Source organism: Drosophila simulans, chromosome 2R, assembly GCF_016746395.2.
Source record: "Drosophila simulans strain w501 chromosome 2R, Prin_Dsim_3.1, whole genome shotgun sequence".
NCBI lineage: Eukaryota > Metazoa > Arthropoda > Insecta > Diptera > Drosophilidae > Drosophila > Drosophila simulans.
This window is the reverse complement of record NC_052521.2, coordinates 20,896,735-20,924,506: the sequence shown is the minus strand read 5'-3', so window position 1 is coordinate 20,924,506 and position 27,772 is coordinate 20,896,735. Positions and strand designations below refer to the sequence as shown.

The following is a 27,772-nucleotide window of genomic DNA, read 5'->3' as shown; positions in this document are numbered from 1 at the left end:
TGTGGCTTAGAAAGCAGTTTCGCCTGCATTTCGCCTGCTCTCCCGCGTCTTTTTTCCTATTTCTTGCGGCTGCAATCGGTTGCATAATGCCGCCAAGTTGCTGCCACGGCCTGACAGTTTCTGTGGTTGTTGTTATGCTCATGTTGCAGCTATTGTTAACGCCGCGCGGCGTGCTGCTTTGTAGCCAGGAACAAGTTGGCCCAATCGCTCCCTTTTAGCAGTGATTAGGTCTCAGGCCGAGTAACTCGGATGTTCAGGGATCCGTGCTGGTAAGCAAATCGCAGCTCCTCGCAGAGCTCAATGGGTCACATAATTGGCCGAATAATAGACAAATAATGGAGGTACAGCCTTGGCATTGTCTTCGATTCAAAGCCGTAGTGCTAACAACAAGTCCAGTGCGACTCGACTGACATACAATGCATAATGGTGCGTAATAAACAAGCTAACTGCCAAAGCAAATCAGCCGACGCACACACACGCATGGCTAAATCCGAAGTTATTATTATGCGCAGCTCGAATGCGGCCAATGCGGCGTATGCGTAACGACGCCAAACAAATCAGCGGGCAAACAAAATAAGCCAACAAAAGCGACGCCCACACGGCGTCTAATGCGTTAATTGTCGGTTAACTTGGCTAAATGGCTCGTAGACCTACAAACTGAAAGATTGTGTGGGATCTATTATGGCTGTACACCTTTTCCCGTTTGAAAGTTGAACTTTCGTTTACCCAGCAGTTCGAACAATGGCAAATTATCGTCTCTTTTCGCTCGGGTTAAGGGCCTGAGACTAATGCCCTAACCTTCTTCTCGCTTCGGCCCACAAAACAAAAATCGGATGGAGTTCAGAGGCTAATTTTCACTTTGCCAAGTTCGCCGCTCCGGGTCATTTGTGTCTTTCTTCTCTCAACTTTTCGGCTTAATTTGCATAACAAAATTGCCAAAGAAAGAGCCAACGAAAATGGGCTAAAAAGTTTCAGCCAGGAAGTTGTTGAGTCTGCGGGCTTTTACTTTCGTTTTTGGCCATCTAGGTGCCAGAGTGCTGAAGTAAAGCACTTAAGGGGCTTGGCTTTAGTGGAAAGGGCTTTCCACACTACAACTTACCGATCCTTTAATAATGGTTGAGCATTAAAGGGTGATTCTTCGCTATTTTAAAGATTCTGTCGTCAGTAACATACAGGAAAGACAATGGCTCACCTTTCTCCCACCTTTCTCTGGCCAAACAAAAACCATTCATGGCTAAATGTTTGTGGCTAATAAAATTATAGACCAAAATCAAAGCAAGTCCCTTGGGGCAGTCGAGAAATTCACCGCTTACATAAGACAAAAGTTGCAGCCAAACAAAAAGACATTCCGGCCAGAGCCTAATCTCCGCAAAGAGATCTGCATAATGTCTTGTAGCCATTTGTAATTAAAAAATTTACGGCGCCATAAATAAAAAAAATATATATACTATATATGGCTGGGTTCAATGGAAGTGGAATCGAAGTGGAAAAGTAGGGGAAAAAATGCGCGACAGCAAACAATTTACAATTTGCAAGTCAACTAATTAAAAGTGCAGCCGAGGGAGAGTCAAATTCAGAATGGGTCCCCATGTCCATGCAAAGTGGAGTCAAGAGCAAACGGAGCAGCAGAATAAGTGGCCAATTGACAGTTCATAAATACTATATGGCCAAAACACTTGGCCAGGCTCCAAGCTCCAAGCGTTGACAACTCGACACTCTGAATCGGGCTAAGACTTGGATTCGGATTCGGCTTTGGATTTGGATTTGGATTCGGACTTGGACTCGGATTCATGGCAGCCGAAATACGTGTGGTGGCGTGGGGGTCGCCACTTGCCACTTGTTGCTTTGAACTTATTTTTCCACAAGGTCGTCGTGTCCAACTAGCCAATACAACAACAACTGCACAACAGCGGTACAACAAGCTACAACAACCAACCGGCGACAGCAACAACGAATTAAGCCATAAATGCCTGCTGCACATGAAAAATTTGAGTATGTCGTTGTTGCTGCGTGTCCACACGCTTGGCGGTCACTTAACAAACCTAACCGACTTGGCCAAAACCACGCCCCGTTCTGGACAGCTCGGTAATTCGATCGAAGCGATAAATAATTGCCCAGCTCTGCCGAATTGCTGTTAAGGGTGTTCTGGGTTGGTTAAGTGGCTAACAAATATTTCCTTAAAAAGGATATTTAATATAAGTAAGCAGCGCTTGTAATATTGAATAGAAATATTGAAGGAATTTGATTTGATAACCATAAATGAAGTAAGAGAATTTAATCTGATATAAGTGATTGGTGTTGAGGAGTCGCTTCAACTGCTAAACGCGACTCCTTGAAGAGCAATTGAATATTTTTTAATGAGGCTTCATTCATCTTACGAATGCGAATCTAGATTATCTTCTGGCTGACAGCTCCCATCAAACAAAAGGCCAATGGCTCCGAGTCTGTTTTTACCCAGATTTTGGCACTTGACTCACTTTGATGCATACGAGTACGTATATGTAATGCCATTTATAGCTCCAGTCGGGCGTACTGCGATTAGTAACTGTAGATTCGGATACTCGGACGGGGGCAGTTATGATTTATGCCTGTAATTTGATAGAGTGCCGGCACGACAAGTTTTTGAGCCTCGGACGCGGTCCAATGCCAAATGCTGTGGCCGATGTCAAGTGTCAGATTACATTTATTTCGATATTTATTACAGAACCCAATCCAATTGAATGGAAGCGAATTGATTTGAATTGAATGGTCAGGCTACGCAGGGGCAATTAATTTAATTAGTCTGACCACAGCGGGCCCGAAGATAAGCCGTTGATGCTTAAATTTATGCTAATTCGCGGCTAATATCCCCGGGGTATTTTCTCGGCTCTCGCCTTGAATAGCCAATGCAAGAAACGCCGAATCGAATGTCTATGTCACAGGATTGAGAAACAGTTGGACTGTGGCAGAAATCTAAATCGCATCTAGAGCAGTTGGCCAAATGTCAGAAGCTTAGGCTTTAAGCCGTGCCAGCAGCGCCATTTTCATGGTCAGTCTAAAGTCTGCCGCGGCACACACGGCGTATGAGTGACGTGCATGCTGAGGCGTCACATTTGCCAGCCACGAGCATAAATCAAAGCGCGGTGTACCGCTACAGCCTCCACTGGTTCTCCATGGTTCTCCTCCAGCTCCTGACTAAGTGGCCAAGTCCTCCTACCACCGCCACCTTTTTTTCTGACCAGCCAAAGTTGCATTTAATTAAATTTACCCACTAACCACGCGTTTTGTCTTGGCCAACTCAGCTGCGGTGGCCACCAAATACTTGTGCATTTGTTATGCCACGGGAAAAAACAAAACGAGAATTGCCTTAAATTTTAGTAATGGCCAGCTGCGGCTGTGTAGCATGTATTTGCTTTACATCACGTGGAATGTGCGGAATTTAGACCCGTAAAAATATGTAAAATGGCTATTTAATTGCATTTTTATACAAATTATATTTTATCACCGCTCAGCTGTCCAAAATTTATAAAGCGTGTGTTATGATTTGATTGGCTGTATTTAGATTTGGTGGTATATATATTTGCTCAATTTGCAGTGCATTTTTAACTGCTGACATCAATCGATGGGATTGCTGGTAATTGAATAAGTAATCCAAACATCATTTACATTTTATTAGTACGATATACTGCCTAATCGAGTTATAATTACAATTTTAGTACTATTGTTAATTAAACTTAATGTTGTCACTCCTTTTTTGCAGCACAACAGCAACGATGTGGGCGAAGTTTTCCAGGACGAGAAGAACATGGCCGCGATCTTGATGCGGCGCCACATGGAAACCGGCGACCTGATAATGGTAAGTGGTGCAAATGTGAACAGGCCCGCCCCCACCCACCTCCCAAGGTCGTTTTGCTGCACTTGCAGTGCACTCCGTGAACGTGCCACAAGAATTTCAATTAGCGCTGACCATTAATGGTTGTTCTTGGCGTTGTTCTGTTACAGTTTTTTATGCCGATTCCGAATCGGCTGGTGCTTGTTCGATAGATTTTCTTGTTGTTATGACAGACGGCCATTGTTATGGTCAGTTTTGGTCTTGGCCATGTTAACTGCCGGCTGTCGCCCATTTCAAATTGAGTGTCTGTGCGGCGGGCATTACAATTAAACGCCCGTTGATCGGATATTCAGAGCGATGGCGGATAATTTGCGGATTTAGACAATTTCTGCTGATTAAGCATTAATTTATCGCCGCAAAAGTGTTCGGGCCAAATAGGCAGCTGGAAATGTAAATGGCCAACGTAAAAAAGCTGCAGAAAAGTCCAGGGTCGACCATTGGATACCCAATTAACTTTGTCGGATTTCTAAAGCGTAACTGAAGAACTTTGGGTAATGCCTATAATTATCTAGCTGTTCCAAGCCATCAGGCAGCAGTTTGATATCCTTTGTCAGCTCTCATATCTATCGACTGCTCTGTATACCCCATCAGTCGGTCGTACTCCTTTGTTGTCTATGAGCACCTTGGGCCAATTTGACAGGAGTGCAAATTGTGATGGCGTATGGGCGATAATGCCACGATATATTGCATTAGGCCATAAGTGTTCATGTTGCTAGAACAAATACGAGCGTTTAGGCGTACCGATATGGTTAGGAATCAGCATAGATAACTTGCGGCCTTGGTAAATGGTCAGTTTAACCTTCAGGCGCAGCAATGAACAGAATATTCTTAGCCACTGTATTCAGTTTACTTTTCATTCATTAATCCATAAAAATTGCAAGTATTGTATTGTATTTCCTCACCGCCAATTACCAAGGTTGCCATAATACTCGGCATTGTGCGCCATTCCTGTTTATGCTTTTATTTAGCATCCAATTTAATAAAGCGCTTGCCTTTTGACCAGCATCAGATACATTCTGATGACGTTCAATTTAAAGACAATTGGCAATTAACATGGCCCCGAGCGGAAATGGAGACCAATATGCAGGAACAAGTTTCTCGGCATGGAGGAAGTCTGCCTAATTACCGGCCATTGTGTGTGGGCTCTTTTCTTTTCCATTTCATGGCAGGCGGGTGGAAATTGAGAGCAGACCAACAACAAAGTCTGGTGGGAAAAAGAACCGAAAGATAGAGACCTTTTCAGCTTGGGCTGCATGGAGAATTGCACAAGAGCAAATGTCACAATTCAAGCAAATTAATAATCAACTGGCCGATCGCACAACAAATGAGCGGCGGACTCAGAAATGGCCAACAAATATTGGCAGACAATAAGGTCAATAAACAAGCTTCATAGCCAAAAGTCTTGGGGCCTCAACTTAGCCTCTCCGCTTTATTCGGGGCCTTTATTTTGGCAATTTCTTGAGCGGCGCTGACGTCTGCTTGGGTTTAATTTGTTAAACAAAAAGTTGGATAGGAATAAATGTGTATTTCTGATAATAATTACTGACAGCCAATAAAAGGTCAAACAGCAATGTCTGGCCGGTCCGACTTGACCGACTTGTTATGGCCAAGTGCGCCGCTGCACCGGCCGACAAACAGAAAAATTCATAAATAATATGTAGAAAATAGTCAGCACACATGTGAGCATGAAAAATGTTTGCTGCCTGACATTTGGAGGCGCAAAGCCGGCGAAAAGTTTCGCAATTGGCCAAATCCAAAACCAACACCACAGCCAAAGCCAAAGCCAAAAGCACTGGGACGCAGCTGTGCTGACCAAATCCAGTGGGGCTTCCGGCTTCGGTTTTGACCTTAAACGGACGGGCTCTCAAACTTCTCGCCACCGAGATGAAACTGACGCTGCCGACTTGTAATTAACCAGAAGTCGAAGATGGCTGAGTCGAAGATAGTTGCGTAAGACTTCTGCTGGCCCGGTTGATCGGATCATTGTTCAAGAAATGCCGACAAGCTGAGTAGCCGGCACCACCTCCTCCAACGCCACATTTATGGCCACTTAATTAGTGCCACCGAAGCAGTTGTCGACCATATAAATGTGTGTATTACTTTAGGTAATTGTTGCCGCTGACGAAACCTGCAGAGCATTCAAAATATTTTACTACAGTGGGATGAATCAGTGTTGTAATTAGAGGATTTCAAAAAGAACAGCTTCATACGGTTCAAAACTACTTCGACAAATATAATTCCCAAGAAATCCGTCACTTGGATACCCTCATAAAATATTTAATTTTTTTCAGCATTTGTATCTTCGGCCTGTCCACTGTACGAAAGACTTAAGACACGAACTGCTTTTAGCCCATTGCAAAACATTTTCAAAGGAAATTTCAAACCCACATTGTTTTTGCCGGCGATTTAATTTAATTACAGCTTACTCAAGAGTGGACTTACACGCACCATTTGATCAGATACTCGCACTTTTGCTATCGTTTGACAGCGAAAAATGCTGGCCCAATGATTTTTATTAAATAAGCTTCATTAGTCAGCTTGGAGTCTATAGATTCTTCACGAGCTGCGAGCCAACTGTTCCCACCGTCTTCAGATGCTATACTTGAAAATGATGCATCCCATAGCACAAGTTATTCATCATCTGTCCGTGTGGGAAAGAAAAAAACCGAAAATCGAATGCGATTCAATATGTACATGTCAGAGGTTGAAGGTCGCCGCGAATGCCCTTAGCCGGTCGACCTGGACTTGAACATCGAGTTGAGTGCGGTGTCCATTATGTTTGAGCCACCCACTGCCAGCGGTGGTAATGTTTCCAATTTGACCCAATCAATGTTGACATTGACTCGTAATTTCACACAGAGAAACTCTTACATGCGAATATTAATTTCACGGCCAATTACTCTCAGTGTCTGAGTTATGTTTCTTCGGCTCTTTGGCGAATAGTTCCAAAAATTGATGACATTCATTTTGGAGACGGCTAATTGTTTTGGCCAATTACATGCCCCCCTCCACAGGGAATTTATCAAAACGAAACGAGCTCAAGGGAACCAACCAGACAATTCGAACAAATTGTAATAATAACTCTGAGTTACTCTTCTTTGCCCGCAGTGCTTACGGTCATTTGTGTATATGCACTTGAACAAATAAAGTATTTTTTGCGGGGCGGGGAGGGGTCGGCAAGGCAGCTTGATTAATGCTAATTGCGGCCAACGTCAGTCAAATCCAAAATCCAAAAAGTCGATGCGTGGGGTCCCTGATGAATTGGCTGCAGGTGATGCATGCATCTTATGTCGGCGCTTCGACTGCTAATTACTATGGCCCGCTGCTCTGAAAAGTTTGGCCCTGAAACTGAAAACAAATCCACGAAATGCATTTCAGCCACCTTTCATAACGAGAGAGTGGCTTACGTAAGAGCAATTATGCAGCACTCGTGATATGCATCTCTCTATTAATGGGCTTTCAAAAACCTTTGGGTAAGGTGCACAAGCAGGTAAAAGTATCTTCAGGTAACTTAGGGAAGTTTAAATTATTAGAGGGGGATGTACACGGCCTTTATGTAACACATTCCGCACTGAAACGATGTTCGTGCCTCAAGTCATTTGTTTCAGAACATATTTTGTGCTTGTAATGCAGTTGAATCCCTAACATTTAGGTTTTTGCTTAGCAATCTACCATCTGCTTATAAAGTATAATGCAATGTAAACATTATTTCAGATCGATCTTCTTCATTTCCTCGCCACTGTTGAACTTTGTCAGTCACACCTTTGGCACACTCCTCTCGCCTTTAATGCGGTTTGCCCTTTTTTCAGTTGGCATTTGAAGGCGCGTTGCAAATATCAATATTGCCATTTAAACAATCAGAGTTCTGTAAACGGTGGGGCAACAACAATGCAAACAAAACGAGCAGAATTATCAGGTAGCACTGGCGACATTTGGACACGGCTTTCAGCATTTTGGCCAACTCTATTAGACGGCAATCGCGGCGTCATCATTAAGCAACACTCATGTCCAAAGTGCCAAACAAGTTTTTATTCGTCTCAAGAGAGGCTCTTCTTCTTGGCAGCCAGAGCCAAAGTCTTCTCACCTTCCCAACTAATTGCTAGCCTTGATATTTACAAAGAGTTCACTGTATGCACAAACGCGTGTATTCGATAGTTGCTCTTCTTGGCTGCAAATTCTATATTTGAATAACTGGCTGACCGCCGATTTGATTTGCATTTGCAGCCGCCGCCGCAGTCGCATCATCGTCAAGTGTTAAATTGCACAATTTATGGGGCAAACGTGGCTTGACATTCAGGCGGGAGAAGTGCAATCAATGCGCCGGCGACATTTACAAATGTTATACAATTTGATGTCTTTATTGGCATCGGATTTTGGCTGATTAAAGCCGAAACTTTCAAGCCACTTGATCCGGCTGTGGTCATTGTGCAATGAGTTTCGGTTGGAGCGAAATTAATGCAAAATAGTTTTGCAAATTGGCAAAGATACCCCACCCATATGCTCGTATATATATATATAGTAAATCGCTTCATGCGGACGACACAACCCCCAACTGACGAGTTTGTTGCCTAAGTCTTTCGTTTTTCGATTTCGGTTACCCGATAGCCGCAAGGAACTCGACTTGTCCGAAAGGAAAACTAGAGTGAAACTAACTCGAGTCGACATAACAACGAGCGTGTTACCAATATTCATAAGCGCCAACTTTGCCTAGCAGCTCATATGCAGATCTGTGGATCTGGAAACTATGCGGCTGGAACAAGAGATGGCAGCGTGACACGATTGAAAGCCACCGCTATCCATCACGATCTCGGCGCCACGATCGCCACGCATGCCCCGAGTACAAAGGACTGAGTGCCGCCAAGTAACCGTTTTTCAATTACAGCCTGTTGCTCGTATTATTTAATCAAAATGCAAATTTTTTCCTCCTTTTTTGGGTTGTGGCTGCAATTTCCTCGTGAAAAATGTTTTTTAATTGGTGCGACGCGATGTGGCAAGCCACCAGATGATAACAACATTTCTGGCGGGTGCCGTTCCAAGACTTTGGCCGCATATTGCATATTAATAAACGGTCATATCGGTTACGTCAAGCCTTACCCCCACAAACACTATTTTCGGGAAGGGGAGCTGAGCACGAGTCTGATATTTTCACGCTTAAGACAGTTAAATTTGATAGTCGCCCGCTGATGGGGATTCAATTTGGGGCTCTGGTGTCTGCCAGTGGATCCAATTTCAATTAAGCCGATTAATCGATGGCAAATGAAAGGGGACGTTCATAAATCAAGACACAACGTTTTTGGAAATCTATATGCGATTAACACAAAGATTAGATTGGTATTTAAATAGGATTAGAACGAAGTAAGTAAAAGCCTCCCTCAGGTGGCAAAAATCACCTCAATCTAGATAAGATTGTTCGACCAGATTGATTCTTTGGCAGCTGATTGGTGGTCACACGCCCAGTACGTCAACCTTGAGAGGCCTTCACTTCTGAGACACTTCTAAGTGCAAGGATAACCTGCAGTCACTCAAACCCGATTGTGATGTCGATGTCGACTCCACTTGACTTTGACATACGACTCGAACTTCATTAGGCCTGGTTCATGCGCCTGCCTGGCTGCCTACCCACTTGGCCAAATGCTTTTCCATCTGGCCGGAGCCATTGGCGCGGCAACTTGAAAGACATAGCCCCGTCTTTCCCCCATTCTAAGCCTCTGTTCGCATTGAACTTGCTGCTGCTGCTGCTGCACCAACGCACCAAACATCACAACAAATTATACCAAAAAAAGCTGGCGAGCAGCCAAAAGAGCCACGGCAAAGTGCGTTCTAGTGGCAGATACATTTTGTGAGCAAATTAATTTTGATTGCCGCGATTGCAGTGGGGCAGCACCCGAGAACCGCTGTGTGGGCCAGGTTCTTGAGCCATTGGCCACCGGACTGCAGCCATGGGCGGTGGTCGATTTTTATTCTTTTACACGTATAAATATTCATTGACCAGCCGGGGCGCACATACACCACATACAGATACAGAATATAGAATATAGAATACAGAATATAGAGCCCAGAATCCATGGCTGAGTGGGCCGCCCGAAGGTGGGTTCGGCGGAATATTTTTAACGAGCTGCTTTATGTAAACAAACTGTTAACACGGCGGGTATCTCCGGCTGAACTATCGAGGCATTAGTATCCGTTCTTGTTCTCATTGTCAGTCTGTAGTTTACGACTACATGCACTCGCATTGAACAGCGATCTTAAGAGCCGATTAGATCTAACCTTGACCAAGATGATAACCGAAAAAAATGGGGGAAAAAAACCAAAGCGGCACACACCTTAACGCATTTCCATTGATGGCGCATCGAAAAGAGCATAATTATGTGTTTAAATCAAGGTTTCTAGATCGAGACTGCTAGGCAGTGTAAACCTGAACGCAGACATTTATAAATACAAATGCAGTGCGATTTGCATTTGAATTTGATTGCTGGGCGATCACAGACCACTTCTTTTCCAATTGACAGCCATTTTCCATCGGCTTTGGGCGGTAACGCCACCGAGCTCGGCAAACAGTAACCGTCATGACTATAATGATGATCGCCGCTCAAAGTGATTCGAATGTTCGTGTCATGAATTTGCACAAATTATGCTAATTTCCCAAAATTACAAACCGCAAAGTGATTTTTTTGTATTGCTTTATCCGCTGCTGCTGTGTTTCGGTGTCTGCCAATTTTTGGTATTTGCACATTTGATGCTCTTGGCCAAAAAAAGCACAAAAACAAATACGAATAGGTGTTAATTTTGATTGTAAGTAAATTTTTGGTTCAGTGAACTCTTTTCTGTGGCGTGTCACATTAGGCAACCGCCGTGTGCTGATTATCTGCGATCGAGTGGGGAGAAATACTTTAAAATGATTTACATTTAATTGAATAAAGGAAGGAGCGAACGAAAATATCATCACAAATCAATCAAGCTCATTGTCAGTTGATTGCGATCGCTGGGCGTTTCTGCAGGTGCCAATCAGACTTGTCTATCTGCACTTTCTGACAGATAAATATGTGTGAAAGGCGCCGCAAGAAACTCAAATGCTGAAAGGCTGAAAAAACAGCTCTAAGCTCGTAAACGTAAGCGTAATTCCAAATCGGCTCTGTGCTCCTGCAGATATAACAATCGCGTTGTGGGTGATTACATAAACAAGACAGCTCGGAATCGGACAACTTTATTTTGGGCCAGCTGAAAGCAGATACTCGTTGCCAAAGTCTGTGCGGTGTGTAAGCTGCGTGATTTGAAAGCAATTTGCTGTTTTCCCCGCCAATCCCCCTGCTTTATCCCCCCATCCGATCCATCCGATCTATCCGATATCGAGCGACGTGTAATTGGCCTCATAGCACTTGCCGACAGCCGGGAAATTATAAGGTCCGCGATTATCTCAAAGTATTTGGATCTTAATGCTGGCCACGCAGCTGTGGGAATCTTGGGAAATATAGCGAACAGTTAGTGGGTCAAATGGAATTAAGGCAACTTGAAGCTGGGATACAGCTCACCTAACTTATTGGCAAGAGTATTATGGTGTTGCACATAAGTTTAAACGGTTCTTATTTACGAGATATCGCAAAGCTATGACTTATTTCATACCAAACAAACAAACATATAATTACATACTCAAACACTACAATCAGCGTAAAGTGAATCCACTTATGTTAGCATACCCCTTTCATTTGGCTTTTATTTACATTCAGAGGTTCAATACCCACTTCCTCTCCCATTTCGATAGTTTTCCCATTTCAGATTGCTAGGAAACAAGTAAAAGCTTTTAATTTCGCCTATAATTAAGTGGCAATTACGCGGCCGAACTTTCAACACGTTGGGCATAAGAGCACATAAATCGCATTTGGTTAATTTATTAATTGGTTTTTCGCATAAATTGCGTTCAAGGCAAGGCGTTTGGAAATTACCGGCTATCACAGTTGGGCAGTTACATAACACATGTACCAGAACTCTAACAGCGAAACAAACCCGAGTCGAATAAACAAACGTTAAGTAAGTCTGAAATCAGCACAACATACGCCCAAAACGCCTTGACTGTTTTTTTTTTATTTCTGCTTCTCTGCTGGCATTTCGGTGGAAATGCGGAAAACGCAGCCAAAGTGGAACACGAAAAATTTGTTACTACCACTCGCTTAACTGCCACATGCCGAGAAAAATTGTAGTCAGTCGAGCCAAATTAAAAGACCCGCCAAGCGGCAAATAAAACTAAATTCGCAGCCCAAATAAATGCGACGAATGCAGAATTAATGACTATTTTAGTGAAAAGTGAAGAGACCCGAGCAAACCGATGAAGTTGTTTGCCCAGCCTGTTGACACCTTCTCCGCTGTCTTTCAATGACTTTCAATGTGAATGCCAGGCGTTTATCGCGCACATTTATCATACGCACTGTGTGCCAAAAGCCATTTAAGTGTCGCTAACTCAAATATTGATCATATTTCAAGTGCCCAGCGATGCGGCGACGGGCGAAGAAAAGGAGGCTGCTCGAATAATTTCCAATCGCACTGGATTTGCATATAGGCACCGAAAGAAACTGGGCTGTGATACCGATTCACACTTTAAATGCAGCTAGTTCAAATTTCAGATACTATCCAACTTTACTATACAAGATAGTTGAGCTGTTGAGTTTAATCTGCAGCTTTTATCTGCACAATACATGGTTTCTCTCAGTGCGCCGACTGTTTGGCCCATGTCATCTGTTGCAATTTGTTGCTTGGCTTCGCTTGCAATTTGTTTATGGCACATGTCGTTTTTGTTTTGCTGACATTTAACCGAAGTCGCGTGTGCGAGGACATTGAACTTTGCCGTTTGGTGCTGCTTTGGGGTTTTTGGCATTTTCGATAAGTGCTCAAATATATTGAGAGCAAAATCAAGTTCGCTGCCTAAGTCATTCGTTTTGTGCCCAATTGCCCGCATGGGAACTTCAGATGGGCAGCGCATTCCCACCGATTCCAGTCAGAATCAGCATTAGCATTAGATAAATTTATATATGTAGCCGACTCGGACCGAGAACAATTACAGTTCCATTTCCTTAATGCGTTTCATGTTAAACATGATCTCAGCTGGTGGTCATTTATCGCAGTAGCTTTTATGTCCAGCTGACTTGACTCACTGGTAATATTTTAATTATAGCATTACCTCCGCGACTTAATTAGCCCTGATCACGCCTAGTGCCAAGTGGGTGCTCGCACGCCGATCGATAAACAAAAGGCCAATTAAAACTGAAACGGAGTCGCAAGCAAATGGAATCGAAAGCATTTTGGAGTCTTGAAGTTCAGCCAACAATTTTGTTTCTAACCTTTCTCAAGGTTACGTCTGCGGGCTCTGTTTTACTCAAATAATTATTGCAATTACAGGGGCGATAAAAACGAACCGAGAGACCGAGAAACACAGCTTATCTAGATCGCGGCTTATTTGCATAAAATGTTCCACTATGCAAATCGCAGCTAATTTTTATGACTTGGCCAGCGTCATTCAAACGCAACTCATATTCATATGGCACAACTCATACGGCCGACTGCAGGCCAAGAATGTTGAGTTGAAAAAAAGTTCAATAAATTATCTAAATGCTCCGCCCGAAATGGAGTTCGCCGGTGTCAGTGGTTTGACAAATGTCGATGGAAATTTAATGCCATTAAGCCTGCTAGTATTACTTTTCAGTCAGCTGGGACACCAGAATACCCTATTTATCATTAGATAATTAAATCCCCGCTCATGATGTATTTGCCACTGATTAATTGGCCAACTCACTCATTCCAATCGTTTCTTCTTGCAGGAGGGCAGCATTGGACACGACCTGGTGATCAAGCCCTTGCCGCACGAACTGAGTCCCAATCCGGAGGAGTCGCACCACATCATCTACAAGCGGGAGGCATCCGCAGCAGAAGACCAACTGAGTGACTTTGGTAAGATTCATTTGGCATTGCCGCATCAATTGAAGCCATTGAGAAGCAGGCTACGTTCCTAATGGGCGCATTGACCCATAGAAAGCCATAGAGTCCACGGTCTATACCGTGGCCCATAAATCTTCGGCTGGAGATCGACGTGGTGCCGATAGCATTTCCTGCCTCGAAAAAGAGCAGCATACTCACACATTCACGAGGGCTCATGAGTTCAATGCAACAATTCGCCCTTCACTGAATGCATTTACCCCTGCGGTTGCGGTGGCGCCAAAATTCCAGCGATAATCGCTGTAAAATTATTTATTTTATGCCCGGTATTTCTCGCCGCAGAAACTTATTTTTCCAATGTCGGCTTTGCCGAAATGCCCCCAAAAATTATACCCAATACAGTTAAGTGTGTGGCTGCTACCTGACTTGCCAGCTTCTTATATCATAATAAAGACATTCCACCACTCGATTTTGCTTAATTTTTGCTTAATTCCCCGCTTCCTGCTCATGCCATTTATTATTTATTTGCCATTTTTTCCCGCTTATTCAGCCTTCATGGAACCTGATGATCTGCTCGCCAGCGAGAAGCTCGAGAGGCTGCAGCGCCGCCAGCGTCGCAGCAGACGCAGTGCACCCAGCAGTCCCGACTTCGAGGACCTCAACGACGAGGACGAAGGCGCCCTGGACTCAGAGCCCCAAGTGGCCGAGTCCCGCACCAGATCCCGCCGGCAGGCCCCCTATATCATCTATCCGGAGGTCTTGGTCATCGTGGACTACGATGGCTATCGGCTCCATGGCGGCGATAATCTGCAGGTACGTGTGCGTGACAGGGCCGCCAAAAAAAAATATGGGGGAAAAAATGAAGAGAGAAATTAAACGCCGCTGGCTCCAATGAAGTTGTTTCGGCAATTGCAGACAGCTCGGATTGTCTCTGCGTGCGCGCGGATTTCAGTCGCGATTCCAGGCCGTCGATATGGTGTGGTATCCAACCCAACCCGGAGGGGATTTTGAAGTCTGAGGATTGTAAAAGTTGTTTCTTGTGCGCTACATGTGTAGATATTATGCGAGCTGAGACCGAGACATGTGCTCGCATTGATAGATAGGTCTGGTTGCGACTGAGACCCGAATCCCCGGGGGGGAATTGCCGATTTATTAAGGCAATATATTTTATTAGACCAATGGCTGGGAAAATCTCTACTCAAAAAGTAGCTCAGGCAGTCAAATCATATTTGTTCCACACATCTAAGTGTACGATTCATGTCCCAGGTAGTTCTTCACTTAAGATTCTCGAGCCAGAGTTGCCGAAACACATGATTCAATTGTCATGCACATCAGTCGTGCTCAAGATTTATTTGCCTGCCTGATCTGGGTGCGTTCTAGCTTCGTGGAATACCTAGAACCCGGAGATGCGGCTCAGATGAAAGCCCTATAGAGATGGGACGGCCTGACAAGGACAAACGTGCACTGTGCCCAAACAAGAACTAACATAACTCGTGTCTCTTCCCCAGGTCAAGCGCTACTTCATCTCATTCTGGAACGGAGTCGATCTGCGGTACCGCCTGCTGAAGGGGCCCAGAATCCGCATCAGCATCGCCGGCATAATCATTTCGAGGGTGAGTACTCAGAGCATATGATATCTATATAGAATTGCCAAAAAGGGTTTCCTATCGGAGTCAGCCTGCTTTGAAAGGCCCTCCAGCTGGATCATTACACAATCGCAGCAATTCAACTTTCATTTGGCTAATTGAGTAATCCATTTTTGGAACCCCAACTTTAACCCCTGGCCAAGTGGGTCTTGCCAATCGGGCGGCTCTCCTTCGGAGCCCAAGTAGCCCCCAGCTAGCCCAGTGAACTGAAATCCACTCCGAATGAACTGTCACGATCTGGGAATCTGGCAGGCAAAAACAGGCCGAAGAAACATGCAACGCATGCGCTTCGTTCGATTCGCTAGAAAAAATGTGAACAATCAATTTGGTTATTTGCTTGGCCACAGCACACAAAAAGCAGAAAGCCATGCCAGCAAATTTTAACAAGTTTTTTACTCGTGCTCTGTGTTTTGCTGGAACTGACTGAATGTTTTTCTAGAAATTAGCGACGAAAATTCGTTATGGGCACGCGAATCGAGTTGGCCAAAAAAATTGGATCTAACCTTCTGGCACTTTTCAGATTTCCTGAAATGGCTTTTTAAGTAGTGGAATCGGTGTCAAGCTTTTTTAATTGGGCTAAACTGCTTTGAGGTGGCTAAATCGTTATTAAACCCATTTCCAGCTGGAAAAATCAAGATTATCATGTGTGTCATAAGTTTTAGAAGCACGTGGCAGAAGCTAGACATATTAGAAGTCTCTCGGGAGAAATGACTAATGGCCATAAAAATATGGCTTTAATTTCCTATTACAGCGAGCTGTGGTGTCGTGAGCGATCTCTTTGATCTCCGCTAACATCTTTCACTTATCAACATTCAACTAATTCGATTGCATAAGCCAAGACCATAAAACACTTTGACAACATTATAGCATCGTGGCTTTGTGTCTCGTCTCGTCTCGTCTCGACCCGTCTCAATACTCAGATACTCGAATACTCAGACTTTCGGCCAGACTTTCTCACACAAATCAGATTGGCGCTGCTTCAGGAAGCCATTCGTAGTTGGCCAAGAGAGTGGAGATTGGAGAGCGTAGAGAGTGGGCCAAGAAAGTGGAAAATTGGCACAGCGAGTGGCGGAATGAGTGGTTCACCTGCAGCAGTTGCAGTGGCAACTGCAGTTGCAGTTGCAGTTGCATCGAGCTGGCTGCCCACACGACAACTCCGCATCGAGGAGACACCGATGTCGACGGGTTACCCTAAGTACGTCAATTGGCTTTGGCTGTAACTCTGCTTCTCTGGCTGTCTTTCTGCCTTTCTGGCCCGGCAAAAACTAAAACTAAACCAAAAAATCATTTTCAGACCGCATAAATAATGCAACAGCGCCTGCTGCTGCAACTGCGTGTTGGCCGTGGTTACATAATCTAATGGGCCACGCTAACTGCAGTCGGCAGTTAGTTCAGATCAGATTTTTTCGGCTGGCATGTTTTATTTTCCTCTTTGCCCAATTTCACACACACATGACTTCCTCTTCTATGCCCCCCCCCCCACACACACACACACACTTAGGTGGTAGATGCAAAGTGCGTATCTGGTGGATACAGGTACTTAGTATCTTAAAATATAGCATCCGTCGCTAAGCTTTTTCCACTTTTTGCCACGATAATTAATGTTGCCAGAAGTGGAGTAGTGGAAGTCGGGTAATTACTCAGAATTTGGATTGGGCAACAAATTATTGGATACACATATCCGATAAGTCGACGCAATGCAGAAACAGGTAATCCGAGCGAATATATTGGATTTTTGAGTCATTTTATCGGAAGAGATTGGCTAAGTAGATTGTTTGGCCAACAGGAGCTCGTGCCGATCACTTTACAGGCTAAACCATAAGTGAGTGCTATATGAGTGCGAGTTTCGCTGTGGAAAACCCAAGCAACTTGACCCCAATGCCAGCTACAAAACACCGAAAGCCAATCGTTTATTTATATTTCAAAGAACAAAAAGCCAGCCCAGGCACGAAATCTGCAGTCACATAAATTAATCACCCATTGACAAATAACTTAGAGAATTACTTAGGCCCCAACTTCGGAGAGTTGTTCAATTAATTGATTCTAACTCGAAGCCGAAAAACAAATAAATAAGCCGCAACAAAATGACAACAAAACGCCGTCACATTAATAAGCCATAAACTGCGTAACTCAGACGACTTCGATTGGGGTCCGAAGGCGTTAGAAACTGCAAATGCGCCACTAGCCTGGTTAAAAGCAATTTTTTTCATTCCGCAGGGGCAGAACAATGAGCTCTGATCGAGTGGCAACCCAGTTACTTTTAGACTTGGAAACTTGGCTAAATCAAAAATTCTAATCGAGTGGCCAGCACTCAAATTACATTTTGGCGGGGCAATATTAAATGGTTTTTTAGTATGAATGGGTACAAGAGGGTGGATTCGTTGGAAAAGCTACTCTTTCACAGCTTAAACTACTCTGCGAATTCATCAAGCGACATTTCGAGGTAATCAAATGCTGTTGACTATAAATTAGGTCCCATAAAAATATCTAGCAGGCGCTTTAAGTCCCCTGCGAAACTTAATACTAAGTAACAGCCCGTCGAGCTTTGGCATATTTCTCCATGTACGCCACACGATACGCACCTAATAAATTGCGCATACGCAACGTGGCCGCAGTTGGCCGCATTGAAATATGTGTGTGGCGCAAGCGCAGCGCCAGTGCGTTCGACACTTGTAGCCAGTCGCAGGCGGCGGGGGCAGTGGCGGCAAAAGGGAGGCAGGTTGTTTAACTTCTAACGGAAAGTTGCCCGCAATTAATTAAAATGTTAATTAAATGTCACAGATAAAAGTTCAAGTCAAGTCGGTAGCCGACTTAGGCTACCCCCACGCCAATTCCGATCTGATCTGATATATAGCGTTGGCTTTATAAATCTATATCTATGACTTGTTATGATCACCATTGCGCCGCGCTATCAGCCGCAGGAATTCCGCCCATTTGATTAATCGATCCGCTTGGCTGGAGCCGAAGAAAGAGCCGAGTGGGGAGCCCATTCCCGTCCAGAATTCCGCTGTCCGAGGGCCGGGGTATCCCAATTTCCGCGCCAATCGACATTCTCCACTCGCTCTTATCTCGGCGACTCTATCTAAAGTGCCACAGAAATGCCAAATAATCCACAGCGACACACCCAAGTGCCTCGCTGCCTTTTGGCCAGTCAAATCTCATATTTGCAAGTTGTCATAACGAATTCCGCGCCTAACGAAGCCGCGCTCTTAAAGTTCGGGATAGGGCTGGCCAACAGGCCAGCAGGCCACCAGACCAGGTGTTGCCCCCAGGGCACATTTCTCGTACTCCGCATCCATATCCACATCCATATAAGCCGATGGTATATAGAGTGCCGGTAGCCAGAAATGCAAGTGCCAGACAAACATAAATTGCAATAATGCAAATGGAAACGTGCGGCTAGGCAAACAAATAAATATTGCTGGAAAAGCCGGAAAACTCGCCGCCAATTGGGGGGCATTTCAACACCCTAAAGGAAATGGCTTAAATAGTAAATTATACAGTATTATTAATCAGCCTTAAACTGACTAGCCAGACTATAAATTACTATAAAATAAAAAGAAAATATTCATGGTGGATTTTAAACAGCTTCATCAGCTGATCGCCATACACCATTGCAGGGTATTGGGAAAGGAAAAGTGTCCCCCACATCCCATATCCCATATTCTGTATTCCCAATCCCATATCTTGACCCAAAAGCCTGTCTCTCCGTGGGTGGTGCCCGATCGCCTGTCGCCCAGTGCGATTTATCCGCTGTGTGGGCGCCGAAAGTCGGAGCGCACTATATGTCATTGGAGGGGGCGGATGGGCGGTGGCTACACCTCTATTCTGGGTGTGTGTGTGTGGGGCCGAGTGGGCGTGGGCTGTCCACCACCCCGTTGTACAGTTTAGTGGGCCTTGCGAAATGCTAGAAATTACGGCCAGTTGCATTGACAGTTTCTTTGGGCCGCCGCAAGATTTATATGCGCCGCCCAGGGAAAGGAGCTGCATAGCCAGCCGAGCGCCAGTTGCGGTCGAAAAATTAAATTAAAATATAACATTTTGCTTTTAATTACGCACAAAAGGCCATTGCAAAAGAGTCGCCAGACTTTGGTTTATTTTCAGTTTTTGGGCGAAAGGCAAACCGGTCCCGGTTTTAGTGGCTCGGTTACATTTTAGGTCCTACTGACAGTTTCTTTGATAATTTTTCGCTTTTTGTGTCCGATCATTTGACAAATGTTTGCGTTTGTTTTCTGGCCCAACTCGCCGGGCTAACCACTTGCATTGTGCAATCGGTAATCAAAGATGTGCCAGGTCATCCATGGTCCAGTGGTTCCACGGGAGGCACTACATTCGCCAGGCTGTCAATCCGCTGGTGGTCTACTCCAACGTCCAAAGGTTTGTCTTTCCCAGGCCAGGTGACTTGTTTGTGGTCTCTTATCGCGAATCTGGATTAGTTTAAGGAAACAGTTGGCCAAGTTACGAAACAGCAACTGAAATAGCAGCTTATCAGTGGTAATATTTGCTCAATTATACAATGAATCCACGATTGCTTTTCGTGTGTGAAGCAGTTACAACTCCAATCAAGCTCCTAAACAAACAACTCGAGTGAAGCATCTTCACACCGCACAGAGAGACTGCTCTAATAAACCACTCAAAGTGCAATTCCACAACAATTATTTGTAATTTCGTGGATTCCAATCCAAGCGAGTGCCAGTGCCTTTCCCACTTCGGTCCGAAGGCCACAATCGAAGCATTTAAAATTCTTGATAGTTTTGTCTGTCGAAAATTACCAAAAAAATTGAATTTGAGCTTGTGCTTCTTTCGGGAGAACGACGTGCCCGCACTTTTAAGTGATCCAAGTGTCAGAGCGTCCGAAAAACTGACGGGAGTGGATAGACTCTGAGTGCTGAATGCTTATGGATTCACATCGGATTAAGAACCACATTCAGATACAGATACACCCAATCGAGCGGATACGTCTCGCAGCTCCTTGGGCAATATACAGATTTCAAAACGCTTGCTTGTGCGATCTTAGATCACTTTGTCAAACTGTGTTCATTTCCTAGACATCTGCTGTCTGTCCAACTATATAGTTGGTAATTTATCAAAAGACTTCGAATTCGTTTTGGCCCGGCTTAGCCAGCCGAGAGTCGGAGTATCTGCGAGATTGTTTCCAGCTGGCAAATGGCTGCAAATCAAACGTGTCAACCCAGTGCGGATTGTCACTTAACTTCGGTTTTATCACCTGCAACGCTGCCGCTGCAAACTGGAAGTGGAAATGCAACTGGTCCGGGCACACAGATTAGCCTCAGAGCGGAATTAACATATTGATTTGCCTAGGGCTCAAAGTGATTGACAATTGTGTTATTCTAATTTATGTACCTGTCACTTCGGTAAATCTAAACGCCCCTTCGGTCACGACACGAGTGCTTATGTACCATGGACTTACTCGCCTGGTGCCCTCGGATGCACTCAGCTGATGAAATGGCCACTGCCACTGCAACTCCAATTATGCAACGCACAATTGCAACTGGTTTGTGTCCACTGGGGCAGGCTAACAGTCGAAAGCAGCGAATTTCCAAAGGAAGCCCACACGACTTTGACTTTGCCCGGCTGGATAGTCGTATACACTGATAAATATTTGGGTCTATTTGGGCAATTGATCAAAATGCATTGAAAGGGTTAAGGGTTTTATGTTTACTGCGTACTTTAAACATTCAATTGCATTACATTTTTCTTTTCAATCCTCTGGCAACTTTTGTTCAAGTGCATCTAATGATGATCTTCTGCTGCATTGGCATTGCTAGGCTATCGCCAGGCTCGACTTTGGCAGCACGTTTTTCACGTTCACTTGATTTCCGTTGCGAGCCGGCTTGCAGTCGGTTTCCAGTTTCATTTTCACCGCCGAATGGGCCATAAATATTTCACTCGGCGCTCTTTTCATTCGCTACGTCGCATCCAGTCAAATGCCAAATCAGTTGCATCACTGCACTGGTAGCTTCCTTGGGCGATTTCGTCGAACATTTCGCAATTTGCACTTACTTGCTACTGTATTCTAATGTGGGTCACAGGGTTCAATGGGGCTTTTACGAGCCATAAATGCCAGCTACTCATTATGTGACTTTAATGGCTAATATCTGCAAAGATCACGAGATGAGTACCCAGCAGACAGGCAGTTGCCACACATATTTTGTAGACACTTAAGGTACTAAAGGCCCTCTTATCTACAAATCAGTTAGTTGCGCAACCTTATTCTATATTATACTCATTTCCATTCCAGGGTCGTGATGCCACTCCCTATCTGGAACGCAATCGAGTGGGTCGGGATGCCATCGATTCGGCCGCTGCTCTCACGGACATGGGAAAGTATCTGTTCCGGGAACGCCGACTTCCGGTCTACGACATTGCCGTGGCCATAACCAAGTGAGTGGGCTTCGAGGTGGGCCCTGGTGGCCCTTGTGTTTTGAATTCTCTTTGCAGAACCGCCAGCTGATTTCTCCGCGCGCGATTTCCCCTATCTTACCCCTCTAAACCTATCCACTTTACCCAAGAGTACTTATTTACAATGTCTACTCGTGTCTAGGTATGATATGTGTCGCAGGCGTAAAGGAGGTCGTTGCACCAAGGGCACAGCGGGTAAAAAGATTTCAAAGAAATTCCAAACAACTAGATTTACCCCACACACTCATGCATTACACATAGAACACAGATACACCGAAACACAGATACACAATCAGAACAAATGTCATTGCGGGTGTTTAACATAGTTTAGTCAGTTTTTGGTTTGCACCTCTCGCGCCACAAGAAACACCTGAAAAGCCCAGTAAAGTTGACTAAAACTGCGTGTGGGTCTTATAAGCGATACTACCACAATGACACGACACACACACACACGCTCACAATAAAACACAAAATTTACAACATTTAGGCGAAGGAAAAACTAAATCTCAAAGCGTTAAACTAATTTGAGTAGCGGATCGGTCCATAAAGCATAAAACCGGTTGATTTATTAAGTAATTTGTAGCTGCTTTAAGGTCTCATTGGTTGAAGCGAACATTTACATTTAGACTTGGTATTTAATTGTGGTTTATGCGCCTAAGTTAGTGGCTACTCCTTATGGCAACAATATCTCACCCAATCCGCTGAACTTGAAGGTCCACTGGCTACGATAACATTAGCTACAGTATAATAGTTCCCTCAGACTTCGGAGCTCCGAAGGCAGGATTCTTCCGCCTCTTTTCTTGCCCTCATCTCGACTCCACAAGTGCAACCAGTCCGCGATATTGGTGCGCAATTCCGCGAATCCAATTGGGCAGGTCCACTCAGTGAGACAACAACTATAACTAGCAGCTATCGATCAAAGCCGAGAGGAGATAATCGATTGAATGACGCTGAAAACCCCCGAAAGCAACCCAATCTAAAATTTCTACGCATTTCTGATCAATTTTCGCCCGCAGACTCGATATGTGCCGTCGCACCTCCGCTTATGGTGAATGTAATCGCGGTACCGCAGGTAAAGACCCAACTAGCTGGCAATTTGTTAGCCAACATCTGTACAGATAAATGCAAAAGCCATACGAAAGTCACAAAAACACAGAAGTTAAGCGAACGCGTTAAAAATAAATAACATTAAAGGCGGCCACCGCCGAGCCCCAAAATGCGTCGCTCCATCATCAACCAAATCAAGCGAATTTAATTGAATTTCATGCACGTCTCTGTCTCTCTCTGCCTGACTCTCTGTATCTGTCTCTATCTCTCTCTACTGCTGGTTCACCTCTCTCTTTCCGCGATCGGCAATCTATATCTTCCATGTGTCTTTGTTTGTGTCGCACGCGCCCCTTTTGTACAGCCAGAAGAGAAGAACAAGAACAGGAAGCGGCTGCGCATGTGCCGTGCCACCAATGGCTGTCAAACTGTACAGGCAACTCAACACCCATCTGATTCTTCAATTGATTCTTCAAATCTCCTGTCTTTGCATTGTACAGTCTCTTCTGCTGCTTTCGATCTGTCTCATTTTGTGTACATAGTATCCATGATCAACGGATGTGTCAGAATCTCTCGAAGAATGGCTGTTAAGTATGCTAGCTAATTGTCAATGAGAATCGTGAGGAATTTATAAATATAATGCTCTTATATAACATGATAACCTTATAACATAAGAATGGTTCTGGTCCTACTAACACTGGTCTACTTGGCACAACATTTAAGCCCGCTATTAAGCTTTATGGGCTGTGGACACACCTTATCTAGCGATGGTAATTGTGGCTAATCTTACACACTCAAATGCAGCTACTAACTAATTGCTAACTCGCATCAAGTCACAGCCACTAAGCGACCCGCTTCTCCCAGCGGTTACAGTTATTATGTAAAAACATATTTTAATACGATGTTCGAAAGTGAAAACACAAGCAAATTGCTCAGTTGCGAAAACAGAAACATTAGATTTTTCATTTAATAACTGCAACAGCGACGGCGACGGCGACTCGAAAAAATTGTCAACTTCCTGTTGGACAAAAGCGAACAAAAAAAAAAGAAATAAATAAATAACAATGAAGAGAAGAAGAAAATGCAACTGAGTAAGACAACCCACTAATTGCCTCATTTCGGTCGTGTGTTTTCTTTCGGAAAAGGCTTCGCTTACGTCGGCGGCGCATGCGTGGTGAACAAGCGACTGGAGAAGGTGAACAGCGTGGCCATCATCGAGGACACCGGCGGCTTCAGCGGCATCATCGTGGCTGCCCACGAAGTGGGACACCTGTGAGTATCCCCCCGACTTGACCACATCAATCGCCAGGTTTATTGCCCTATGCATGTGACCTACTCATTTTCTTTGACTACTCGACAAAACAACCACCTATTTCCATTAAATCCAAACTATTTATCGCCCCAAATGAACGATTCGGATTTCTAATAAAAAACATGAATAATTTCCGCCGCTGCAAACTGGTCACCGAAACCCGTTTGCATTTCCGTTTGACATCATTCGGCGTGCAATTAATCAATTACCATATTTTGCCCCTCAATCATAATGTGTCCCATGCTCGTTTCTCAGGTTGGGAGCGGTGCACGACGGTTCGCCACCGCCCAGCTACTTGGGCGGACCGGGCGCCCAGCGGTGCCGCTGGGAGGATGGCTACATCATGTCCGATCTGCGCCACACGGAGCGGGGCTTCCGATGGTCCGCCTGCACGGTGCAGAGCTTCCACCACTTCCTCAAGTGAGCTGTTGGTTTCTGGACGGTTTCGAAAGGTACTAATGACTGCGCTTTGATTTCTAGTGGAGACACGGCCACCTGCCTGCACAACGCTCCTCATGAGGACAGCGCCCTGGGTAGATCTCTGCCAGGAACCCTGCTCTCGCTGGACGCCCAGTGCCGCAGGGATCGGGGAACGTATGCCTGCTTCAAGGACGAGCGAGTGTGTGCCCAGCTCTTCTGCTTCGACGCCCAGACGGGATACTGTGTGGCCTACAGACCAGCGGCCGAGGGATCGGCCTGCGGAAATGGTTATGTAAGTAATGTGAGAGTTGGCACGGGAGAAGCTCCCTTGGAAGGACAACTCTGTTAAGCTGACAGGATTGAATGGCCTTCTTAAGCCACCTTTAGCATTCTTAAATTCTTTTCAAACAATCTCTCTCTTGAGCGGACAAACTTTGAATTTGACTGTTTTTGTTTACCTTGAACTTTACAGCACTGTCTGGATGGTCGTTGCACACCACTGCCCTCGAACATCATTCCCGATTACGGACACAACTATCGTTTAGTCTACAAGTGAGTATAGCAAAATGGGTAATTTAATTAGAAGAAGACTGTTCTCCAGTAGTTTTGTTGTGTAAGCTAAGAGTACTCCTATTACTAAAAAACACCAAAAACACATAACTTTTGAGTTCCAAGTACACGAATACACTCAGAATGCAAATTTTTAATATACAAACTTTTACACCCTTACACACCAATTCGGTACAACAACAATTCCAACACCCAAATATACAACAACCAAACAACCAACAACATTAGTAAAATCGACAACAAGAAAGATTCAGCTGAGGATATTGAGAGTAGTAGTGAGGAGACCGAGTCCCAAGAGGACGAGACTGAGAGTGTTGAGGATCAGGATGAGGGCACCACTAGCAGCGAGGAGCAGGAGGCCAACCAGGAGGACAACAAGATCGAGCAGAGCTCTGCCGCTGGCGTCGCTGCTGCGCAGTCGACCACAACCGCCAGAAGCACGACGACAACCACTGTGCGCACCACGACCACTGCCAAGCCCAAGTCCAAGTCCTTTGGCTATCTGCATCGCAGCCTTCCCGAGCGACAGTGGATGCAGGACAATGGCGTGCTGGTCACGACGCGAATCAGCAGCAGCGTCAGCAGCAGCAGCAGCGGTGAAGCCGCAACAGCATCGACGCGCAGGCCAACAACAACAACAACCACACAAACACCGAACCTTTTCCAAATCTATACACACGAACTACGCAAACAAATCGAATACTACTTACACATGCTACAGACACAACAACATGCCACCAAATTCCAACCAGAACAACAGCAACAGCAGTCACAACAACAACAGTCGATAGTCGAAATCCCCTTGGTTCAAAAACGCCTTACAAATTATAGTGTAACCAGCAGCAGCAGCAGCAGCAGCAGCAGCAACAGCAACGGGGCAAAGCAACAGCCACCGAGCAACAAGGACGAGAATCAGAGACAGCAGCAGCAGCAGCAACAGGCGCAGCAGCAACTCCAGGATGGGCTGCCCGATGAAGAGAACGAGGCGACTGCCGGCATTCAGAGCAATGAAGCGATTGAGCGGCAAAAACGTAAGTTCCCCACAACACCCACAGCAGCAACAAGTGCTGCGCAGAAATCAGCAACACCAGCAACACCAGCAACATCGGCAACATCAGCAAGACCCACACCAACCACCGCCAAACCGATAACCACATCATCATTTCTCGACGCGTACTTTAAAAAACTGCAAGCCTTGCATGACGCGGGATCGGCCAGCAGTAGCAGCAGCACCGCCACCTCCGTGTCGTCGTCCGTCAGCTCCGCAACAAGCAGCAAGCAGCAGCATCCGCAGCAACAGCAGCAGCAGCAAGTGCAGCAACATGCGGATGGCAGTCACTTTCTGAAACGTACGCCCCAGCGGAGTAGTCTTAAGGCATACAAACCTAGTAGTAGCAGTAGTAATAACAGCAGTAGTCAGCCCCAGCAGCAGCAGCAGCAGTATGCGACAAACTACATTGGCGACACCACAAACAATCTGCCAGCGGTGTTGGACAACAGCGGCAGTGCGTCGAGCACCACGGAGACCGCCAAGAAACCCAAAATCAAGACACAAAAACTCATACGCCGCACACGAGTCATGCAAACGCAAACGCAAACGATCTGAGGATGTGGCAGACAACTCTGATACCCATTAGCATAAGCTACTCTACCTACTGATAGCCAGAAAGAAACACTGATCCCAGATCACAGATCCGATCCACAAAGCTGCTTGAGAAACCGAACCGAACGTCCGAAAGAACCGAAGGCTCCCCATCCAACATCAAAAACAAGACCACACACACTATACAACGCAACACGCATCACACACATTGTCAAACCGATTGATACCGAAACCGAAACTGAAATCGAACCCGTTACCGATTCGTTATCCTTGCGTGCGGTAAGCCCAAAACCAATCCAGCATTCAAGTCGGGTTCTTAACTCCCCCTAGTAGTCTAAAGCTTTGGCCTACCTAGTACCGTAGAGCATGGATGCGCGATAGTTATAGCAGTATTATTATCTACCACGCTGCCTGGCCTCTAATCAAACTCAAACTTAATCCTGGTTGTCAGTGTCGACGCATCGAAGTGCAAGTGCTAAACTCATGCGTGGCGGTCCATTTAGCTGTAATATGGATTACCCTCGTACTTTAAGCATTTGGCATCTGGCATTGCATCGATCATATCTAATCCCGTAGCACGGAGTCGCCTTGGAGCGTTCCGAAAAGTAGTCCTTGAATCTTATCTTATTTTGGCATGACCCTAAGCGTAACCTCGACTATCATTTCAGACCACCCGATTCGAAACGAAATCATTGTCTCCGAAACGCGGGCCCAGCTCGGTTAGGACATTCGCATTCACACATCCTCCGCAGATCTCATAAAGCATGCTTGCAGAAATCTCTCATACCACCTATCTATCAATATTTAGCGACTTCGAGTTCGACGATCGCTGATTCTTGCCTTATTTGCGCGGTTTAGTTCTCGCTCTATTTTTTTTTCCAAAATTGCATCGAACACTCGCTCCACACATAAAAAACTATAAAATCGAATTAGAAACCAATTGGCATTGAAACATGCACACA

The 27,772-nt window shown here is 45.1% G+C and overlaps 1 protein-coding gene across 6 annotated transcripts in view; it reads left to right on the top strand.

The window, feature by feature from the left end:
• The window catches only part of LOC6735932 (venom metalloproteinase 3), a 44,535-nt gene that overhangs the window by 15,488 nt on the left and 1,275 nt on the right, over positions 1–27,772 (top strand). The window contains exons 4-14 of one of the 6 annotated variants that reach the window (XM_039291362.2): positions 3,740–3,835; positions 13,678–13,807; positions 14,343–14,605; positions 15,301–15,405; positions 21,701–21,843; positions 22,878–22,933; positions 24,051–24,177; positions 24,473–24,637; positions 24,698–24,929; positions 25,110–25,189; positions 25,436–27,089. In XM_039291362.2, coding sequence (XP_039147296.1) covers positions 3,740–3,835; positions 13,678–13,807; positions 14,343–14,605; positions 15,301–15,405; positions 21,701–21,843; positions 22,878–22,933; positions 24,051–24,177; positions 24,473–24,637; positions 24,698–24,929; positions 25,110–25,189; positions 25,436–26,813 — 2,775 coding nt within the window. In that variant the 3' untranslated portion in view covers positions 26,814–27,089. Of the gene's footprint in view, positions 1–3,739; positions 3,836–13,677; positions 13,808–14,342; positions 14,606–15,300; positions 15,406–21,700; positions 21,844–22,003; positions 22,057–22,877; positions 22,934–24,050; positions 24,178–24,472; positions 24,638–24,697; positions 24,930–25,109; positions 25,190–25,435; positions 27,090–27,772 lie in introns of all 6 variants that reach the window. The other 5 variants (XM_039291366.2, XM_039291365.2, XM_039291364.2 and 2 more) reach the window with 5 other exon arrangements.